Below are 19,399 nucleotides of genomic sequence, written 5' to 3' on the forward strand. Positions count from 1 at the left end.
AACCCAGGAGAAAGGCCTTATCTCTCAGTTCCACCCACCCTGCCACTGACGACAAGAAAAACAGACCCTCCTCATCTTTTATCCTGGCTAGCCATCCCATTCAGTTCTGTGGCAAAGGACCCTGCGGTAACAGAGCTGTAATTGGAGAGTTGGCATTCCATAAGCACTTCTTTCATATTAAAAAAAAAAAAAAAAAAGTTCCAAAGATGTACTTTTTGTTGCATTGTTAATTAGCCTTTAAACATTTCAGAATTAATTAGAATCTTCAAAGTCTTCAAGGTTTATCTTGTTTATCTCTGTCTTAGTCTACTGTACCAAAATACCACAGACAGCTTATCAACAACAGAAATTTATTGCTCATGGTTCTGGAGGCTGGAAGAGCAAGATCAGGACGCCAGCCTGGTTGGGTGAAGGCCCTCTTCAAGGCTGCATACTTCTCATTGTATCTTCACATGGTGGAAGGGGTTAGGGAGCTCTTTGGAACCTCTTTTATAAGGGCACTAATCATATTCAAAAGGGTTTTCTACCCTCATGACTTAAGCACCTCCCAAAGGCCCCACCTACTACTGTCATCATCTTTGGAAGTTAGAATTTCAACATATGAATTTGGGTGTGGCACAGATATTCAGTCTATAGCAATCTCTGTGCCTCAGATAATAGTGGGTATATCATAAGGTTATTGTGAGCCTTAGATAAGCTAATGCATATAGATGCTCAGAAGAACTGGTCGATTGTGAATGCTTGCTAATTTAGTCAAATCATTATTATTACTATTAATTGATTAATATTACCTTTGTAATTTCTCTGTACATAAGCAGGAGACTTGGCCTGAGTCACCAACTCTTCCATATTTTTTACATATCAAGAGTATTGCTTGGGACTTCCCTGGTGGCTCAGTGGTTAAGACTCCAAGCTCCCAATGCAGGGGGCCCGGGTTCAATCCCTGGTCGGGGAACTAGATCCCACATGCGTGCCGCGACTAAGTTAACATGCTGCAACTAAGGAGCCCGCCTGCTGCAACTAAGACCCGGCACAAACAAATAAATTAATTAAAAAAATATTTTTTTTAAAAAAAAGAGTATTGCTTGGCGTTGTCATCAAGAGCGTGAGCTTCGGGGTTAGACAGATCCAGTTTAGGTCCCAGCCACGCCACTTACTAGCTCTGTGACCTCATGCAAGTCATTAACCTCAGAGAGCCTCAGTTGCTTCCTCTGTAGAATGGGGATAAGGTTGGTGCCGACTAGATAGTTGGTGTGCGGGTTACATGAGATACCATAGTGTTTAGCACTGCACCTGGCACTTTTACATCTTACTTCCTTCATACCCAGGATAATCCCCTATTTCACATGGACAGGTCTATCCTTCAGCATAATTTTTGTCACTTTCACCAGTGGCATTTGTGACGAGAGAGATTGCCAGACACAGCATTGGTCTTTGGATGCTCTCCTTGCAAACTGGTCAAACATGCAGCAGTGTTATTCACTCCTGCCACCACTCCCTCTCTCCCCCACCCCCATGTCCTTTTAAGACTCTTAACAGTTACAGGCATTTTGCTAAGCTCATGCTTAGAACGCGGAAGTCTGCTGTGCTCACGGTAGGTTCTGACTGCATCCTTACTGACTTATGTTGGGATAAGGTCCATTTGGAGAGTGTGGTATGTGTTGAGCACAAACTCTACATTTGCTAGAATTGTACAGCTGTACATAGAAGAATTACAGCTCCGCCAGCAAGGCTCAGCTTATCTTATATCTGCATCATGATCGCAGGTTTGGGAGTCATTTCAGAGAGCTGTTTTCTCCACGTCCAGGTAGCGATGAGGCGAAAAGTGCTGAGTACTGTTCCCTCTTTTCTGGCTTCAGTATGGCTGGACCCTGCCTCTTTCTCCTGTTCCCCAGATCCACCACTCACTGTGCATTCACTTGGTTCTCATCTCACTCCCTGAAGGCTCCTGTCTTGGTTCATGCTATCATCTTTATTCCCAAAACCAGGAGGCTTAACATGGAAAGGAAGGAAGGAGAGAAGGGAGGGAGGGAGGGAGGAAAGAAGACCCACAGACACCTCGCTGTTGCTTTTCCTGAAGTAGCAACTTACCTGCTAAGAGAAGATTTTGAAGCCGTGGGCTTCCTCTGAATTCTCAACACACGATTGTTGAGACTATTTAAACAGTCTCTAGAATCCTTTTCTGACCCCAAATTACTCCGAAGCATTAATTGTCTTAGTGGTTTCATGGCCACATTATTTCATATTCATTAGTGTTTTCATGAAAAATGATAACGCTAATTAGAGCGGCTACCGGTTAATTCACTTGGTGATTCATTACTCTCTCCCCTCTTGGTGTTCTGCATGTGGTCATCTTGGAGAAGGCATCCAAGGAGTAATTGCAGCTCTATTCCCTGAGTGATCGCCTAATGCCATTAGTTCTGATCCACAGGCACATCTTCAGCAGCTCTGATGGGGTCTGGTTACAGCTGCACCCTCGCCCCTGCCCTGTGGATGCAGGGAGAGAGGGGAGCCTGTACTCAGGTCTGGTCCTCTGGAGGGGGTCCAGGGCAGCAGAGGGGGCCGAATTCCCGGTGGGAGGTGAGCACCACTTTAGCCTCTTCTGGACCCTGAGGTCAGGACAGGATAGTGCTCAGAGAAATCTGCCCTGAGAACTTGTACTTGGGAAGGAATAAGGAAAACAAATTTTCTTCGGTTTTAGCAGACGTGTGGCTAGGCACGGGCTAGACTCTGGAAGTCTGGTTCTCTCTCAGACCTCTGCCGGCCAGTTCTCTTCTTAAAACGTTATTTGTCCTCACATCCATTGGGATGGCAGCTATCAAAAAGCCCAGGGAGTGTGCCAGCTTATGATAGCATCTGCAGCGAGGCAGTCTATCTAGGAGCAGAATTTCTGGGTCATAGCGCATGCATATATTCAACTATATCAGATACTGCCAAACCGTTTTCTAACCTGTTATGCGAATTTACACTCCCACTGGCAGCTGGGGAGAGTTCCCATATCTTTGCCAGCAGTTGGTATTGAGAGATTTTTACATTTAAGCCACTTAGGTGGATGTATAATGTTGTTGTTTTAAGTTTATAATTCCTGGATTACTAGTAACTTTGAGGGTCTTTTTATATAATTGTTGGAAATTTGGATTTCTTCTCCTGTAAAGTGCCTGTTCAAGTCTTTGCCTGTTTTCCTATTGGGATGTCTTGACTTCTTGTTGATTTCCAAAAGATTTTATATATTCTGAGTTCAGGCCCTTTATCAAACATATGTGCTGCAAATAGCCATGGCTCTCCTCTCTCTCTCTCTCTCCCTCTCTCCACTCTCTTATTTGTGTCCTTTGATATACAGAAATTCTTAACTGTAATGTGCTCTAATATTTCAGTCTTTTTCCTTTGAGTTAGTATTTTTTTTAGGTCTTGTTTAAAAAATCTTTCTTGAGATTATGAAGATATTACCCTATATTATTTTCTAAAAGCTTAATTGTTTTGCCATTTACACTAAGGTTTGTGATCCATACAGAACTTATTTTTTATGTATGACATGAAGTAGGGGGCCAAGAATTAAGCCCCTGCCCCAATGCCTATCTAATTACCCTAGCTCCGTTGTTAGAAAGAATACCTTTCCTCATGTTCTGACGTGCGAATCTCCTCATTAAATCCCATATCCATAGGTGTATGGATCTGTTTGTAGGCTTTCTGTTCTGTTACACTGGTCTAGTTGTATATCCTTGTCCCAATACTACACAATTAGAGTCTTATTAGAGGTCTTGATAGTTAATACAGCAAGTCCTTCCACCTGCTCTTCTTCATCAAGAACAGCTTGACTAGGGAATTCCCTGGCCGTCCAGGGGTCAGGACTCTGCACTTCCACTGCAGGAAACCCAGGTTCCATCCCTGGTTGGGGAACTAGGATCCCACAAGCCATGCGGGGTGGCCAAAACAAACAAACAAAACCCCAAAAAGAATAGCTTGACTGTTCTTTGATTTTTTGCATCCTCACATTGATTGTTTTTTTTTTTTTTTTTAATTTACCTATGGCTGCTTTGGGTCTCTGTTGCTGCGCGCGGGCTTTCTCTAGTTGTGGCGAGCGGGGGTTACTCTTCATTGCGGTGCGTGGGCTTCTCACTGCGGTGGCTTCTCTTGTTGTGGAGCACGGGCTCTTGGCGCACAGGCTTCAGTAGTTGTGGCACACGGGCTCAGTAGTTGTGGCTTGCAGGCTCTAGAGGGCAGGCTCAGTAGTTGTGGCGCACGGGCTTAGTTGCTCTGTGGCATGTGGAGTCTTCCCGGACCAGGGCTCGAACCTGTTTCCCCTGCATTGGCAGGCAGATTCTTAACCACTGTGCCACCAGGGAAGTCCTCACATAGATTTTAGAAGCAGCTTGTCAAATCCCAAAAACTGAAAGGAAAGAAAGAAGAAAGAAAGGGAAGGAGAGAAATCTGCTGAGATTTTTATTAAAGATTTGGTTGGATCTATAGATCAACATGGAGAGAATTAAACTTTTTACAATATTGAGTCTTCCAATCCATTTATTTAGTACTTTTTAATTTCTCTAACAAAGTTTATAGGTTTCTTTGTCAAAGTTTTACATACCTATTGTTAGATTTATTTCTATGTACTTGATGTTTTAATCCTATTATAAATGGTATCGTCTTCGTTTTCTGTTTGTTGTGTTATATAGAAATACAGTTGATTTTTGTCTGTGGATCTTGAGTCTAGGAACCTTGCTAAATTCTCATATTCATTCTAATGGTTTATCTGTGTATAATCTTGGATTTTCTATGGATGTTAATCAATATTGATGTTTGTATGTTCATCTTAAAACTGACCACCTTATTGAGCTTTCTTATTCTAATAATTTGAGTATTGAAGCTTTTGGGTTTTCTAGGTTAAAAAGTCATATTAACTTATGAGGGTTCTTATGAGGGTTCTGTTTCTGCCTAGAGAAGCAAGATAGGGTAGCTGTTAGGTACAAGGAGTTTGGAATCTGACTACCTGAGTTTGAAACCCAACTCTATTACTTTCTATGTAATCTTAAGTAATTTGCTTAATCCTCTGTGACTCAGGATAATTAATTGTAAACCACCCTATAGGTTGATTTTAAAAATTAAATGAGTTCGTACAACTTCAAAAATGCCCATCAAATCATGAGCACTCAGTTTATGTTGAATTTTGTCATTTTATCAATTAGTTTCATTCCTTTTAAAATTCCCACTTCTTATTGTTTTTTCTTATTTTATTGCATTGGATACTTTTCCAGCATAATACTGAATGATACTGGTGCTTTCAGGCCTCACCTGAAACTTAACACATTGAAATGTTCCTTCTAGTTTTTTTTTTTAGTAGTTTTGTTTTTCATAATTTGACATATATGTAATCATCTTTAACTGCACTTATGAATCTGGTATTAAATTCTACAAGGGGGAGATAATTTTCCAGTAGAAATTCCTTTTTTCAAACTATGCTGTTTACATAATGATGAAAATCATTAATAATGAAATTATTTCTTTTTAAACATCATTGAAATCCTGTTGCAAAAGGAGGCACCGACCCTTCTACCTTCCTGAAGATTCATTGGTGTAGCCTTTCCAAAAAGGTGCTGATTGTTAATGTAATGATACCCCTTTGGATGTTTGGGATATGTTCGGGGGTATTCATAGCCACATGGAGCTGTTGGCCAGTCCTTTTTTAGGACAGTATCACATTCTTGAGCTTTTAATTTTGCTATATTCCAGGGAAGCTGGAGTATGTCTTCAGTTTTCTTTTCATAAAGAGTATACAGATACACTTTTTGAGTCATTATATAACTAAGAGTGCTTCCCTGCAGGAAAGACCACCTGAACTGCATAAATACTAACATTACAACTGTGGTATCAATTTTGCTCTTAATTTCCTCCAATGCTATGTATTTCTCATTTTCCTGCAAGAATTTTTTTTGTCTTTCCCATCTCTTATCTTAATTGTGTTTTTTTTATTACCTACTATTATTTATAGAGTTCTGTCTTGTTTTCTTCTTAATCATTTTCTGTTCCTGTTTCATAGACGCCATCTCTTTTTGCATTATCTTGAGATACCAAATGATTCTCTAAAATGTTCTTTAAGTTTCTATAAGATATTTTCAGATGAATTTTCTCTGATTTCAGATGGTGGTCTGTTTTTCTGTTTTCCAGTATTTTCCATCTCTTTCCTTCTGTCCTATGTGTTCATACTCAAATGAGAAAAACCCAGTCAGGCCTGATACAGTTAATAGGAAGGGTGTGTGTTGTCCTCACAGCCTCCTTTCTGGATGTCGGTGCACTCACCCTTGTAGACCTACACTGAATTGCCAATTGATGTACCTAACCCAGCTCCTACAGTCTAACCAGTTTTCTTGTAATTTGGCCCTGCTGGACTGACATGGATTCGTCTCCTGCGTCCATTCCTCAGCTGCTGACAAGCTGGTCAAATGGTGTATGTGCATCAATCCCCAAGATACCAAGGGCCAAATCTTCCTCTTGTCCTTACGCTCACCCGGAGCACTCTTTGGAAACTATACCTCCCAGGGTTCAGTCTACCACTGGAGTCCCTCTTCTACCCACCCCACCCTCAATTTTATTGTCCAATTGTTTATTGAGAGTTGCAGTTCTCAATTAGTAGGTAGAAGGGAGTGGACAGCACTCTGGCTGTTTCTATAAGGCATCACCTATCAAGTTGAGTGATGGCTGCTTAATCTGAATTTCTGAACAGCTGGAGGACTCAGGTGTTATTTTTTCAATTCAATTCCATTGGCCTTGTGTTTAGGTGTGAATTCCTCAGAAATGCCCCTCCCCCCCGTGCAGGTTGATGGCAGTCCTAGTGTTCAGTTCGGTGAGTTTTACCTTTTATTCTAGGTCTTCGAGATCATTTTAGTGGGAAGTTAGGAGAGGCTGTACTGGGTTCTCCTAACCACTTATAGTGAGATGTTCTATCCAGAATTAAATATTTGTATTAGCAACTCACAGCTTCCTGGATAGCTTGCCGAGTACAGATATGCAGCAGATCTAAAGGTCTGTCTTTGCCAGGCTTCTTCGTAGGCAGAATAGATGACCAGGAATCGTGATTTCAAAGGGTGAGTGCCCCCTAAAGATTTATTCTAATAGCCAAGGGGGAAATAAAAACGCCACTGAACTGGTAATAAGGGAATCTGGGTTCTCAGGGCTCGGTCACTGACTCCCTGTGGTCAGCGTTGGGCAAATCATGACACCTCTAAGAGCCCCAGACTCCTTATATCTAAAATAAAGGATAGGACCAAATGGTCTCTAACGTCCTGCCATTCTAGGACTCGGTGGTTTTACCAGCTGGCCTGGAACATCTGCTGTTAGAAACCTGTTCCTTGGGGCTCCCCTTTTACTTGCAGAGTTTCTGCTGAAAGGGAAACCGAGGAGGAGAAGGCACATCCACGCTGGGTGAGCGAGCCCCAGCTACAGGCAGAACCTGCTGGGAGGGACAGTAGGAGGAGCGGGCAACTCGGGTGCAGAGGCCTGGCGACCCTCCTCTGGAGATCCGCTCTCTGGGGCCACACTGGGCCTCTATATAAGCAAGTCTCAGGCATCAAAGGACCCCAGTTGCTGAGTCCCCTTCGGTGACTTTGTATTGAAGGGAAAATAGGGATAGGAAATTAAACTTGTTTTCTTCAGAGGATGTCTTTGAGGCAAGGGAACTGCGAATGGTGACCGGATGGCTGCCTCTCATGTGACAATAAATAGACCTGGGAGGTGCTGGTTTGTGACAACCAACGTGTTTATAACCCAACCCAAGTGAAGTCACGGGCGGCGGGGTTTTGAGGGAGCGCAGAGAGTTAGCACTTATCACCCATGATTTCCAAATGGGAGGAAGAGGGCACCACAGGGATACCCAGATGGGCAGAGACGTGCCCCAGGTCAGAAGTGAAGCCCAAGGTGGGGCTCAAGCGTTCCGGGCAATGCCAGGCTTCCTGGGGTTGCTGTCTTTTCTGCACTTGGATGCGACCCCTTCCAGGGCCTCCAGAATGAGGGTTGTGTGCTTACGCATGCGTGGTCCCCTGCGCTCCTGTTTTTTCTCCCTCCTCTCTCCTTTCCCTCTCTCCTCTTTCCCTCCTGCTCTGGCGTCTCCCGACCATAATATTTGCTCTCATAAGCCAGGCAGCAGCTACCTCACTGGCACATGGGTTGTTCAGCCCAGAGTGCCTTGGCTGTCCAGGATAATTTGCTAAATGGTTTAGAGGTTTTTCTCGCCAGGGAAGGCCAGTTAGATGGGAGTGAAAGGAGGGATAAAACCCCAGGGACCGGGAATGACTCCAAATCCATTCACACAGTGCAACTTGCCTGTTTCTGCTCTTGGCCACCCAAATGGACGCTGGGCTGGATGTCACTGACTCTGTTGCCTGAGCGATGGGCATCTGGTCTGTGAGAAAAGCCAGCTCCAACCTGGAGACAAAGCCATTAAGTTTCCCGTTTGACTCAGGCCAGGGATGTTTGGAGAAACAAGAGGGAAGTTGGAGTTTAGCTCTCAGGGGCCAAGTTCACCCTACCGGCTCTGTGACCATCTGGACCAAGGTGGCGTTCAATAATAAGGTCAGGAATCAAAGAGAAGCAGGGAAAACTGAAAAGCATCTAACTGCAAACTACTTATAGTTTCCAAATTTTAAAGAGCACAAGATAATCAAATGATGATGAAAAGATCTTGTCCTTTGCAGCCCCTCTCCCTTCATCAAGCCCTCCCGCCTCCCCGGTGAGTGATTGGTGCGCCACCCTCTGGCCTTAGTGGCCAGTGCTCAGAGCCTGAGCCCCAAGTCCTGTGTGTCACACCCCTCCTCTCCAGGTCCCTGTAGCAGTGTGCCAGCACCTCTCCCTTTGCTGGCCCGAGAAGCCTGCATTGATGGCATTGTTCAGCACTGATGGCTTCCCGAACATTAAATATGTACTATCAGAGTATGTAACTCTTCTATTCTTGCTTCCCTATTTGAATGCAAGGGATGCTGTTATTATTTTAAAAGCTCTTGAATATGCAAATTAGTTCTAGAGGAAGGGAGCTTCCTGGATGCCATCACTCCTCCCATCCTGACAGTAACAAAGGGAAGTAAAAGGAGTTGATTTCCCTCTTCTTACCTCAAAACCCCACAGGATTCTCCTAACAAGCCTGGATGTACAAATATGACCTTACTTTTGTAATTGATTTTTCCAGCATAACCCAGTTGGTTGCCTCAGTTGATCTTTCCAAGCCGACTCCAGCCCCTGTGGGTGTGCCCTTGTTGCTGGAGCGGGTTACTCTCCCGCTCTGCACAGCCCTTGGAAGACGGCAGCTTCAGGCTTTCCAGCTGAAAGCTGGAAACGATTCTCCTTCGGCATCGTTTTCAAACCCATATACTCGGAGGTTAAGTGACCACGCTGAAAAATGCACACCCCGATGACTTCCTTCCCCACCCCACCCGGTGCCCTGGCAAGATCACATTGAACAATTCAGGGAAAGTATTCACTGAATGCAAGGAGAGTAGAGCATGTCTGCATTATTTATTAGGGGCTAACAATACCCATCATATGTAGAATGTATTTGGACATAAATTAGTGATGTTAGGAAACACCAGGGGTCCAAAACCTATTAGGATCTCTGACACGTATGTAAAAACACATCACAGTCCTACCTTTTCTACGAGGCTGGGAATTGGCTCTGAGACAGCTTCACAAGGAAAACAAAAATCTTTAACCTTTTGTTTGCTATAAGCCCTCTGGACAGTTCATCTACCGTTGAGTAAGTCTTGGCAAATCATTTCAGACTATGAATTCTTAACCTCACTTTCTCACCCCCCTTCCTCTTTCTTCTTTCTCTATGATGGAAGGAAGGATATTTACATTTACTGAGCACCTGCTGTGCACACCAGCATTACAGCTAGCCCCTTGATATCCAGAGGGGTTTGCATTAGTATCCCTACTTTATAGATGAGGAAACTGAGGCTCAAGGTCATGCAGCTGATAAGTGGCCAACGTGGAATTTGAAACCAGGTCATGACTTCAAGCGAGATTTCTTACCCTACATTTGACTCCCTGCCTGGGCAGGAAGGCAACAGCTGTTCTTTGCTTCTTTGTCAGCTGTATATCACCACAGGAATGCCACATAACACAGAACCACAAAACTGGTGGCATAAAGCCATGAATGTTTATTTTTGCTCAGGAGTCTACGGGTCAGCTGGGCAGTTCTGCTGGTCCAGGCCACGCTTGAGGGGTCTCAGCTGGGCTCGCTGCAGTCAGCTGCTGGGGCAGCTGGGGTGGGCTGACCCAGGCTGGCCTGGGCTTGTCGTGTGGTGGCCAGAGCTCCAAGAGCGTGAACAAAGCACTCGGCTTCTTGAGACCTGGGCTGTCCCTTCTGCCACATTCAGTTGGCCAAAGCAAATCGCCAGACCAGCCCAGATCCAGGAAAGACAGACAAACTCCTTCGCGTGCTGGAGGGGAGCTGCAGAGTGACATTGCAGGAGATAGGGATGGTGGGAGGAGAAGAATTGGGGCCAATTTTGCAATTAGTCAGCCTCAGTTCCCACTGTGGGGCTGCCTTGCTTCCTTGGGGGCACCTGCTTCCTGGAAGCCTCAGCTCCCCCATCTCCAAGCCTGCGCTCAGAGCCGTTTCTCATTTGTACTGAGGACGTTGTACAGAATGACTGCGGAGGGGGATTTAAACGGCCCTCTTCCAAAGGGGAAGGGGTGCAGTCAGTCTGGCAGGGGTTAAGCCTTCCACTGACCAGATTAAGCTGAAGCAGGAGGCTTTGAGCATCAGCCAGCACAGGAGGGGAGCCTGGGGGCGGGGCAGCCAGCCTGGGGGCAGAAACCACACTGAGAAAGACTCTTCTAGGCCTACACCTGAGACTTTGGCGCTTCTTCCAGATACCTCTTGGAGGGTGGCTTTCCGTTGCCCATCCTTGAGCATCTCCGGACATGGTATCATGTTCGTGGAGCCAGACTTCCCCTCCTCTGCGGGGGCTCGGCCCCTCACCTCCCCACGGGCCTCTGCAAGCACCTCTCTTTGGCCTGTGTGTTTGTGGTTTCCAGGGAGGAGGGTTGGAAGGAAGTCCATTTCCGCAGGACACCAGGGCTAACTGGTCGACACGGGAGGTGATGCTGGGCTGTGAGGGAGGAGGAGCGTGGAGCTGGGGGGCAGGAGCGGGGAGGAAGGGGAGAACGGGGGCAGAAGAGGGAAGGGCCGCTGCATTCCTGGAGGACGGGGACAGGCCAGAAAGCTCATGAGAAAGAGACAACCAGTGGAGAGCAAACAAATCAGCAAGATCAGAGATGACAAGCCAAAGGGGGCCCACGTTTCCAGACCTCGACACCACATTGTACCACGACTGCCCTGCCGCTAACTCACACTCGGCACCTACTCAGACCACCTTCACCAGCAGATCATTCATGACCCCTGCGAGGCGGTCCTGGAGGTTAAAGACAGAGAAGCTTCAAGTCCGGAAGGAAAGAAAAGCCCCGATTCCATTTCCCACTAAGGCAGGTGGGGTAAGTATCCCCCAAAGAAGCACCTGCCCAACATGGGACTTGAGAGGCAGAGTGGATTGTGTATAACAGCTCGCAGGTTAACAGCCAACGATGGCCTTAATTCTTCTGACCCCTCGAGGAGATGTCACTGAGGAAGATAGCATTTGTACGGTACCAGGCAGAGGGAGAGGACCATGGAGGGCAAATCCATCCGAAGGATGGAATGGACCCGGCAATCATTTCTGGTCCAGTCACCACAAGGGAGAGGGAGGCCCAGTGATCATACCCAGGTCACACTGGCTAGTGAATGGCAGAGCTGAATTTGAACTTAGGTTGGATGGAAACTGCCCTGCCCTCATCCATTTTAGTCTTCTCCCCGCGTCAGTTACCTCAAGAAAAAACTACAAAGGCTTTTGTTTCAAGTCTGTAATTCATTTCCATGAGACATTTTCCTTTCCTGTCAGTTTGTTGACAGGAGCCCGAGGGACCCTTCCGGTACTTGTAACTCTGTAGCAAATCATGAGACGGGGCCGGATTCTCCAAAAACAAATGGGAGCGTTTCAGCCCAATACAGCAAAAGTTGTTCAACAGGGACCTGAATTCTTGGGGCAAAATCCCAGTAGCGTGGGTAGTTTCAGCTCCAGAGCAGGGAGGACCGGGGAGTCGGGCCGGTGTTGGGTGCCTCTTGCTTCCCCGGCCCCTCAGGACCGAGGGAGGCTGGGAAGGGGTTTCCAGGCCAACGTCTCAGCCCCGGCGCTAGTCGTGTCACCCTAAACAAGTCACTGAACCTTCACCAACTGCAAAATGGGAATCCACACCTCTGCCCCACGTTCCCCTCAGAGAGCTTGTGGAAAGTGCTAGGACTTCCCCGGCGGTCCAGTAGTTAAGACGCGCCAATGCAGGGGCACGGGTTCGATCCCTGGTCGGGGAACTAAGATCCCGCATGCCACGGGGTACAGCCAAAAATAAAAAAATAAAATAAAGAGAGAAAGTGCTCATGGGGGTCCAGACCTTGCCTGCCTCTCAGGCCCACCTCGCTGACCTCTAGCTCCCCACGTGAAACCGAGAACCCCAGACCCGACAGGAGCGCCGACGTTCTGTGACTCAGGCGTGAGGATGGAGTTATGGGCGGAAGGAGACGCGAGGGGCCTTGAAGAGCTGAAGCCCCTGCAGCTGTGGAACCAGGCGTTAAGGCGAAGCCTGGGTCCAGAATGACCCCCGGCCTGGATCTGCCTCACAGAGCCAGCTCGTTCCCACCCACCCTGACCCTGCAGACACTCACAGCCGAGGTCGCTCCGCCCGGCCGGGTCTAGGCATGGGCCCTCCCAGAGGAGACCGAGGCGAAAACCAGGCAGGCGGCGGCGAGGTGGCGGCCCTCCCCAGCTTTGCTTCTCCCTCCCAGCCTGCCTCCCTTCCCCTCCCAACGGCTCGGACCCTGGCTTCCCATGGCTCTCCACCCCTAGCACGCAAATACCAAAGACCTTTGTCCCAAGAAGGAAAATTAGGGGTGGGTGAAAATGAGGCTTTTCCATCAGAGAAACGACACAGCCACTGCCCTCTGAGGTCGGCGCCAGGGTCCTCCCCGGGGTGGCGCATTGCTTTTCGTGGCCTCCTTAATATTATTTTTTGAGTCTCTGGTACCGCCCCTCATCCTGCCTCACCTCCCTTTGAGCCCCCACCTGATGGGAATGACTTCTGGCTTTACAACCTTGCCACGTGCCTGACAGGGCGCGCCTTCGTGCTGCCCGTGTGCGGGCGCTGGACAGCGCTGTGGCCAGTTCCCCTGGGCGCCCGAGGACAGCTGGGCTCCTGAGAATACCCAGGAGCAGCCTGACCGTGTGCGGAGCAGAGAGAACGGGCCAGTGGTAGAGAGAAGTTCTTCCTTCTCTCCTGGTTTAGGAAGATCAGCTCAAGGGAAGTGGCGCATGCTTGGAGATGCACTTTTGTCTCTGACCCTCTGAGGGTGGCCACCTGGGAAAAGGTGAATTGGCATCTCACGATCTCGGGGAGGGCTTGTGCCTTGAACCAGGGCTTCCCTTCTTATTATTTCACCCTGGGAACCCAGTGGTTTGAAAAATTTGTCTACCCAGGACCCTACTTAGGCAGCAGCTGTCACCTCTGTTACTAATCACAGATGCCTCTATCTGTATATACCTGCCAGTCCCAGGTCCTGGTCCACGGGGGACAGGCAGCCTTCTCCATCTGAGCTGATATTGTTCTTGCCCCCAAAAGGAGGGAAAAGGCACTGTAGCCCCAGTAGGTAGCCTCATTGTGGGCAAAAGCAAATGATTTCTCCCTGTCTTTGAAATAGAAATGAGCCCTCAAACCTCCATGACCCACACAGGGACCACTTCCCCAGGAGAGGAAGGAAGATGGCGAATGAGGGATTTCTCTCTCTTCCCGTCAGGCAGCACACACACATCGCCCCGTGGTACACCCTCCCTGCTTCCTTTCTAGAAGAGGGAGGAGAAGCAGATCCCAGTGCCTGCAGGAGTCTGGGCTAACCTGTCACCCTCCTGGAGCAGAGTTTATCGTGAGTGGCAGGAACTCACTCCATCCACACCACTGATGAACACCGTCTGTTGGGTTTCTAACACACATTCCTGGGCTGTAGGGAGCTACTTGGCATTTCCCTAGCTGTTTTGAAATGGGCATTTGTAGCGTGTAATGTTCTAACACCAAAACCATTTACACTCTGACTGTGCCTCTGGGCAAAGCTAGCTTCACACTTTGTCTGAGAAATTCTGAGGTTCCCACCTTCCTGCCAGCTTCCAGACATCATTCAATCTGTCTACTTTTTCTTAGACTTTCAAAGCAGGTGTTTGCCCTCTTGTTTGTATTTTCCTTCAGCTCCTGACTAACTGCTTTTGTAAGAATCATGAGGTGGCAACTGCCAGCTCAAGTGAGGACTTGGGGCAGGTTATGTACCTGCAGCCTCATTATTTTGGGCTTTTGGACTTGCCGTACATTGGCAGACCACAGGCTGCAGCTTTGCATTTGTTGGCGTAGAGTCTGTTGGCTTTGGAGAGCTGTTGGGAAGGCATACACAGGATCTGATGATCTGTTCTCTCTCTGCAGGTTGCTGAACGTTAAACTTTTAACATTTGTTTCTTAAATCATATGTAGATATATCTTCAAGTATAACCTGACAGGCCAACATGGACCTGCATCAATACTGTCTAAACTCCCTATTAAAAGTGCAAATACACCACCACACCAGTCAGAAGGACCATCATTAAAGAGTCTACAAATAATAAATGCTGGAGAGGGTGTGGAGAAACGGGAACCCTCCTACTCTTTTGCCGGGAATGTAAAGTGGTGGAGCCACTATGGAAAACAGTATGGAGGTTCCTTAAAAAACTAAAAATAGGACTTCCTGGCAGTCCAGTGGTTAAGACTCCACGCTTCTGATGCAGGGGGTGTGGGTTCGATCCCTGGTCGGGGACCTAGGATCCCACATGCCAAAAATTAAAAAAAAAAACAAAACTAAAAACAGAGCTACCATATGACCCTGAAACCCCACTCCTGGGCATATATCCAGAGAAAACTCTTAATTTGAAAAGATACATGCACCCCAATGTTCATAGCAGCACTATTTACCACAGCCAAGACGTGGAAGCAACATAAATATCCATTGACAGATTAATGGATAAAGAAGATGTGGTACATACACACACACACACACACAGACACACACACACACAATGGAATACTACTCAGCCATAAAAAGAATGAAATAATGCCATCTGCAGCAACATGGATGGACCTAGAGATTATCATATTAAGTGAAGTAAGTCAGACAGAGAAAGACAAATATATGATATCACTTATATGTGGAATCTAAAAAATGATACAGATGAACTTATTTACAAACAAAAAATAGACTCACAGACGTAGAAAACAAACTTACGGTTACCAAAGGGGATAGCAGGGGATGGGGAGGGAGAGAGAAAGTAGGAGTTTGGGATTAACATATGCACACTACTGTATATAAAATAAAGAACAAGGACCTACTGTACAGCACAGGGAACTATATTCAATATCTCCCCAGATTCCAGAACACTGCCCCTCCAGGTGAAAGTCAGAATCTCTGGGGGGTAGAACCTCCGAGGCTACCGTGCAGATAGAGTCCCTCAAAGGTGCCAATGGCGTGGGTGCCATTTCTGTAGGGGAGAAAGATGGACAGACCCAAGGGCTGGATTCTTGCCCTGGGTCTGCAGCCAACTTGGAATGTGACCTCAGGTCAATCACTGACACCCTCAGGTCTCCATTTATTTCATTTTAAAATGAGAATAATTCTGCTGCTTATCTTCCTCAGGATTACTGAGGTTATGCAGCCAGAGGGACGGTGGGGAGGGAGCATTCACACACTTTGCCTCACGTAAGCCTCTACAGAGGTGAGCACCTTATTTCCATTATGCAGGTGAGGAAGACGGGCACTGAAAGGTTAAGTCATTTACCCAAGTCTTGTAGGTGAAGGTGCGCAGGTGAGAGAATCCAGGTGTCTGGTTCCAGAACATTCCATTCCATCAAGGTGCTCCTCTGAGATTTTAGAAATCAGGTAGATGTTTGCGAGTCAAACCGAGGCATATGGGCCAGCAGCAGCTGCATCACCTGGGAGCTCGTTAGAAATGCAGGTTCTCGGGCCACGCCTGGGTTGACTGCCTCAGAATCTGCATTTGAGCAAGCTTTCCAGATGATCCCTGTGCACCTTGAACTCTAGAAGCGCTGTTGTAGAGGATTGCACTAGAGAGAGGAAGTCTACAGATGAGGTTATGGTAAATATCCAAAACTCCAACAAAAGTGTAAGATCCTCCCAGGGATAATCAAAGAAGAAATCATTACCGGGAAATTCCTGTGGGAGAATGGTGACTGTAAGCCGTTTCAGCCCTTTCTCTCTGAGTTCCCATTTCGGGGGAAGCGCCCCTTATCTGAAAACGTCCAAACCTCCCAAGAGAATGGGGTTTTGGATGGAAACATATTGTTTCTATAGGTGTGTATGTGTGTGTTGTGTTTAATTGTCAAAGGTAATATGTTTACTTTTAGAAACGAGAGAAGGAAAAATCAGGAAGAGAGGGCTTAGCAAAGCTGACATAGCCCAACAGTGTTCCTTTTTGAGGGTTCTCCAGCTCCTGCCCTTTTTATCATGGCTTTTCACTTATTTCAGGAGTGATCCTTTATGGCAGATAGCATCCACCAGGGAGGATGGCCAGTTGGGTAGAGGGAAGTTCAGCTTCCAGAATATCTTTTCTATGAGTGTGGGTCCTTAGGTTAAATCCGAAGACCCATCAGTTTGAAGGATGTTCCCCGGATACTCAAACTGCAGCCAGCGGCCCCACTATACCGAATGCTCCCTGCAGAATGCAAAGAGTAGAAAATGGCCTGACCCAAAGCTCAGAAGCAAAACTCACAAATCAGGGCTTTGAGAAGTATGAAAAGGCTTCCAGACAACACTCTAGACTGCTAGCCTTAGGGGAATGTCAGTTGAGTAGAAAGAAATTCTCAACCTGGGGCCGGAATGTCCAGTAGGATTTGATCCAGGGAAGGATGCTCAAAGCCGGCCCTCTGCTCCCTCCTCGCCTTTCCTGGATTAGCTCTGTTGAGGCGGCACAAAACCCCTGGATGAGCTGCAGTTTCTGTCCAGTGATTTTAACACATGTTCCCATGTTTAAATTTGTGATTTGTATGCACAATATTATTTAGCCCTTAAAAGTGACTTTTCTGAGACCCAATCTGTCTGTGAAGTGTGCAAATTCCTGAAAGAGTCAAGATACCACTTGTCATCAACATCCCAAGCATTCATTTATGTCCATGGCTCCAAAAAGAGCCAGTGGGAAATATCACACAGACCTGATCCTTGCCTTCTAGAAACTTGTAGGGTAAGGCAGAGGTAGTGACACATAAATTAATGTCCTGGCTGCATATGGCACCCCAGATGTGGATACCCATCTACTGAATCAGAGACCCTGCATCTACTAATTGACACATCTAGGGCCATAAAATAATCCATTGTAAATTTGAGTTCTTTTGCCAACCTCAGCCCTGGTCTTCTTATATTGGCTTCACTTCAGACCAGCCAAATTAAAACTGGTTAAACCAATTTTTTCACAGTCTTTCCCTCCCTGTTTGATTTTTTTTTTTTTTCTCTAAAGTCTAGAAGAAGGGGATTTGGGTTCGGGATGATACCATCACTCTGTCACTTCTAATTTCATTCTGTTAACGATTTTTTGAGTCGTGAGGGTGGAAGCTTTGATTCTGAGAAATTAAGCACTTTTAAGTTTTGACTCCAGAAAGTCATTGTGGCTCATCTGTAAACAATTCTAGCGGGTGACTATAAAAGAGGAACTTAGTAACCAGGCTTCCCCCTGGGGAAGTCATTGATCCCTTCAGAGCACCTGATTTCACAGATAAAGGAGGTGGGGGTGGGAGTGGGGGCTAGGGAGTGAAAGAGAAAGCAAGGGCGTTTGGTTCAAAACCAGACTGTGTAAACAGCCCTGCTCTTTCCTCCTTTCTCCCTTCCCCCACTAACCGATGCTTTCCATCACCTGTAGATGAACTGGGAAGGCTGGTTATTGACAGCTGGGCAATTTGCACAATAAAGTTTAACGGTTTACATCCCCTTTGACTTTACATCCCCAATGACTTTGTCAATGTTCTCAATGGATCACGTTCTCGGGTGCCGGTTCTCACGCTCGCACTGACTCTCTCCTTCTTCTCTTCCCCTTCAAGCGTGCAAACGCAAAGAGCAAGAACCAAACAAAGACAGGAACAATTCCCAGAAGAAATCCCGCCTGGTGTTCACCGACCTCCAACGCCGAACGCTCTTCGCCATCTTCAAGGAGAACAAACGCCCATCCAAGGAGATGCAGATCACCATTTCCCAGCAGCTGGGCCTGGAGCTCACGACCGTCAGCAACTTCTTCATGAATGCCCGGCGCCGCAGCCTGGAGAAGTGGCAGGACGATCTGAGCACAGGGGGCTCCTCGTCCACCTCCGGCACCTGTACCAAAGCGTGATGGAAGGACTCTCAGTTGGGCACAAGTCACCTCCAAATGAGGACAACAGATACCAAAAGAGAATGCAAAGGAAAACGACGCTGGATTCTTAGCTGGGGCCCTTCACTGGTGATTTGAAAGCACAATTCTCTTGAAAAGAAAATTCTATTCTAGCTGTAATCATAGGCCAGGTGTTCTTTTTGTTCGTTGGTTTTTAATGGCTATGGAGTCCAAGTGCAAGCTGAAAACTAATCTCTTTGAACCGGACATTGTCCCCTGAGCGAGTGTGCTAAGCACCTCAGAAACCCAAATGGGGCCTTTCTGCAGCAAGTCAGTTTCAGTGTGGTGTCAGTCAAGCTCAGGATTGCTTAGAATGTCAACGGTCCCACTTTGAGTCCTGTCAACCTCTTGCAGTCAAAGTTCCCATGAGTAATAGTGGGACTTTGAATGACCTCATTTGCTTTCCAAGTGCTTAGCCTCATCATACCATAGTTCACCAACGTTCACAGCCATAACATAAAAAAAATCAGAATGACAATTACTGAGCACAAGTTTTAAATATGGAAGTTAAAAAAAAGAATCCGAGGACCTGTTTTTCCAACTCAGGCATCTTTTTCATTGAATGGTTTAGAAAGCTTTAAGTTGATCCAGTTTACAATTTTCTTTTCCTTACCTCCTGGAAATCTCACGTGGTCTTGGATCCATCAAAAAAAACCAGATCAGTTCACTTGAGCTCAAAGTATCAAGCACAACGAAGATAAACAGAGAAGTAAGGAAGGTTCTGGATTCACCGCATCTCGATTTTCAAGACATCAATTAGGAAGTCATGAGGGAATCATTGGGAATATGGCTTCAAGCACATTTTGCAGTTTGTTACAAATTCTGTTTGTACATAATGCAGACGCACACTCAGGAGGCCAATTTAACTGTTACAGTACACGGAGCAA

At 46.6% G+C, this 19,399-nt stretch overlaps 1 protein-coding gene across 1 annotated transcript in view; it reads left to right on the top strand.

The window, feature by feature from the left end:
- Nucleotides 1-19,115, top strand: part of ONECUT2 (one cut homeobox 2) — a 39,419-nt gene extending 20,304 nt beyond the window's left edge. The window contains exon 2 of the mRNA XM_068563311.1: nt 18,187-19,115. Coding sequence (XP_068419412.1) covers nt 18,187-18,473 — 287 coding nt within the window. The 3' untranslated portion in view covers nt 18,474-19,115. The remainder of the gene's footprint in view (nt 1-18,186) is intronic.
- Nucleotides 19,116-19,399: the final 284 nt, after the last annotated feature.

The sequence above is a fragment of the Eschrichtius robustus genome, chromosome 14 (assembly GCF_028021215.1).
Source record: "Eschrichtius robustus isolate mEscRob2 chromosome 14, mEscRob2.pri, whole genome shotgun sequence".
Taxonomy (NCBI): Eukaryota; Metazoa; Chordata; class Mammalia; order Artiodactyla; family Eschrichtiidae; genus Eschrichtius; species Eschrichtius robustus.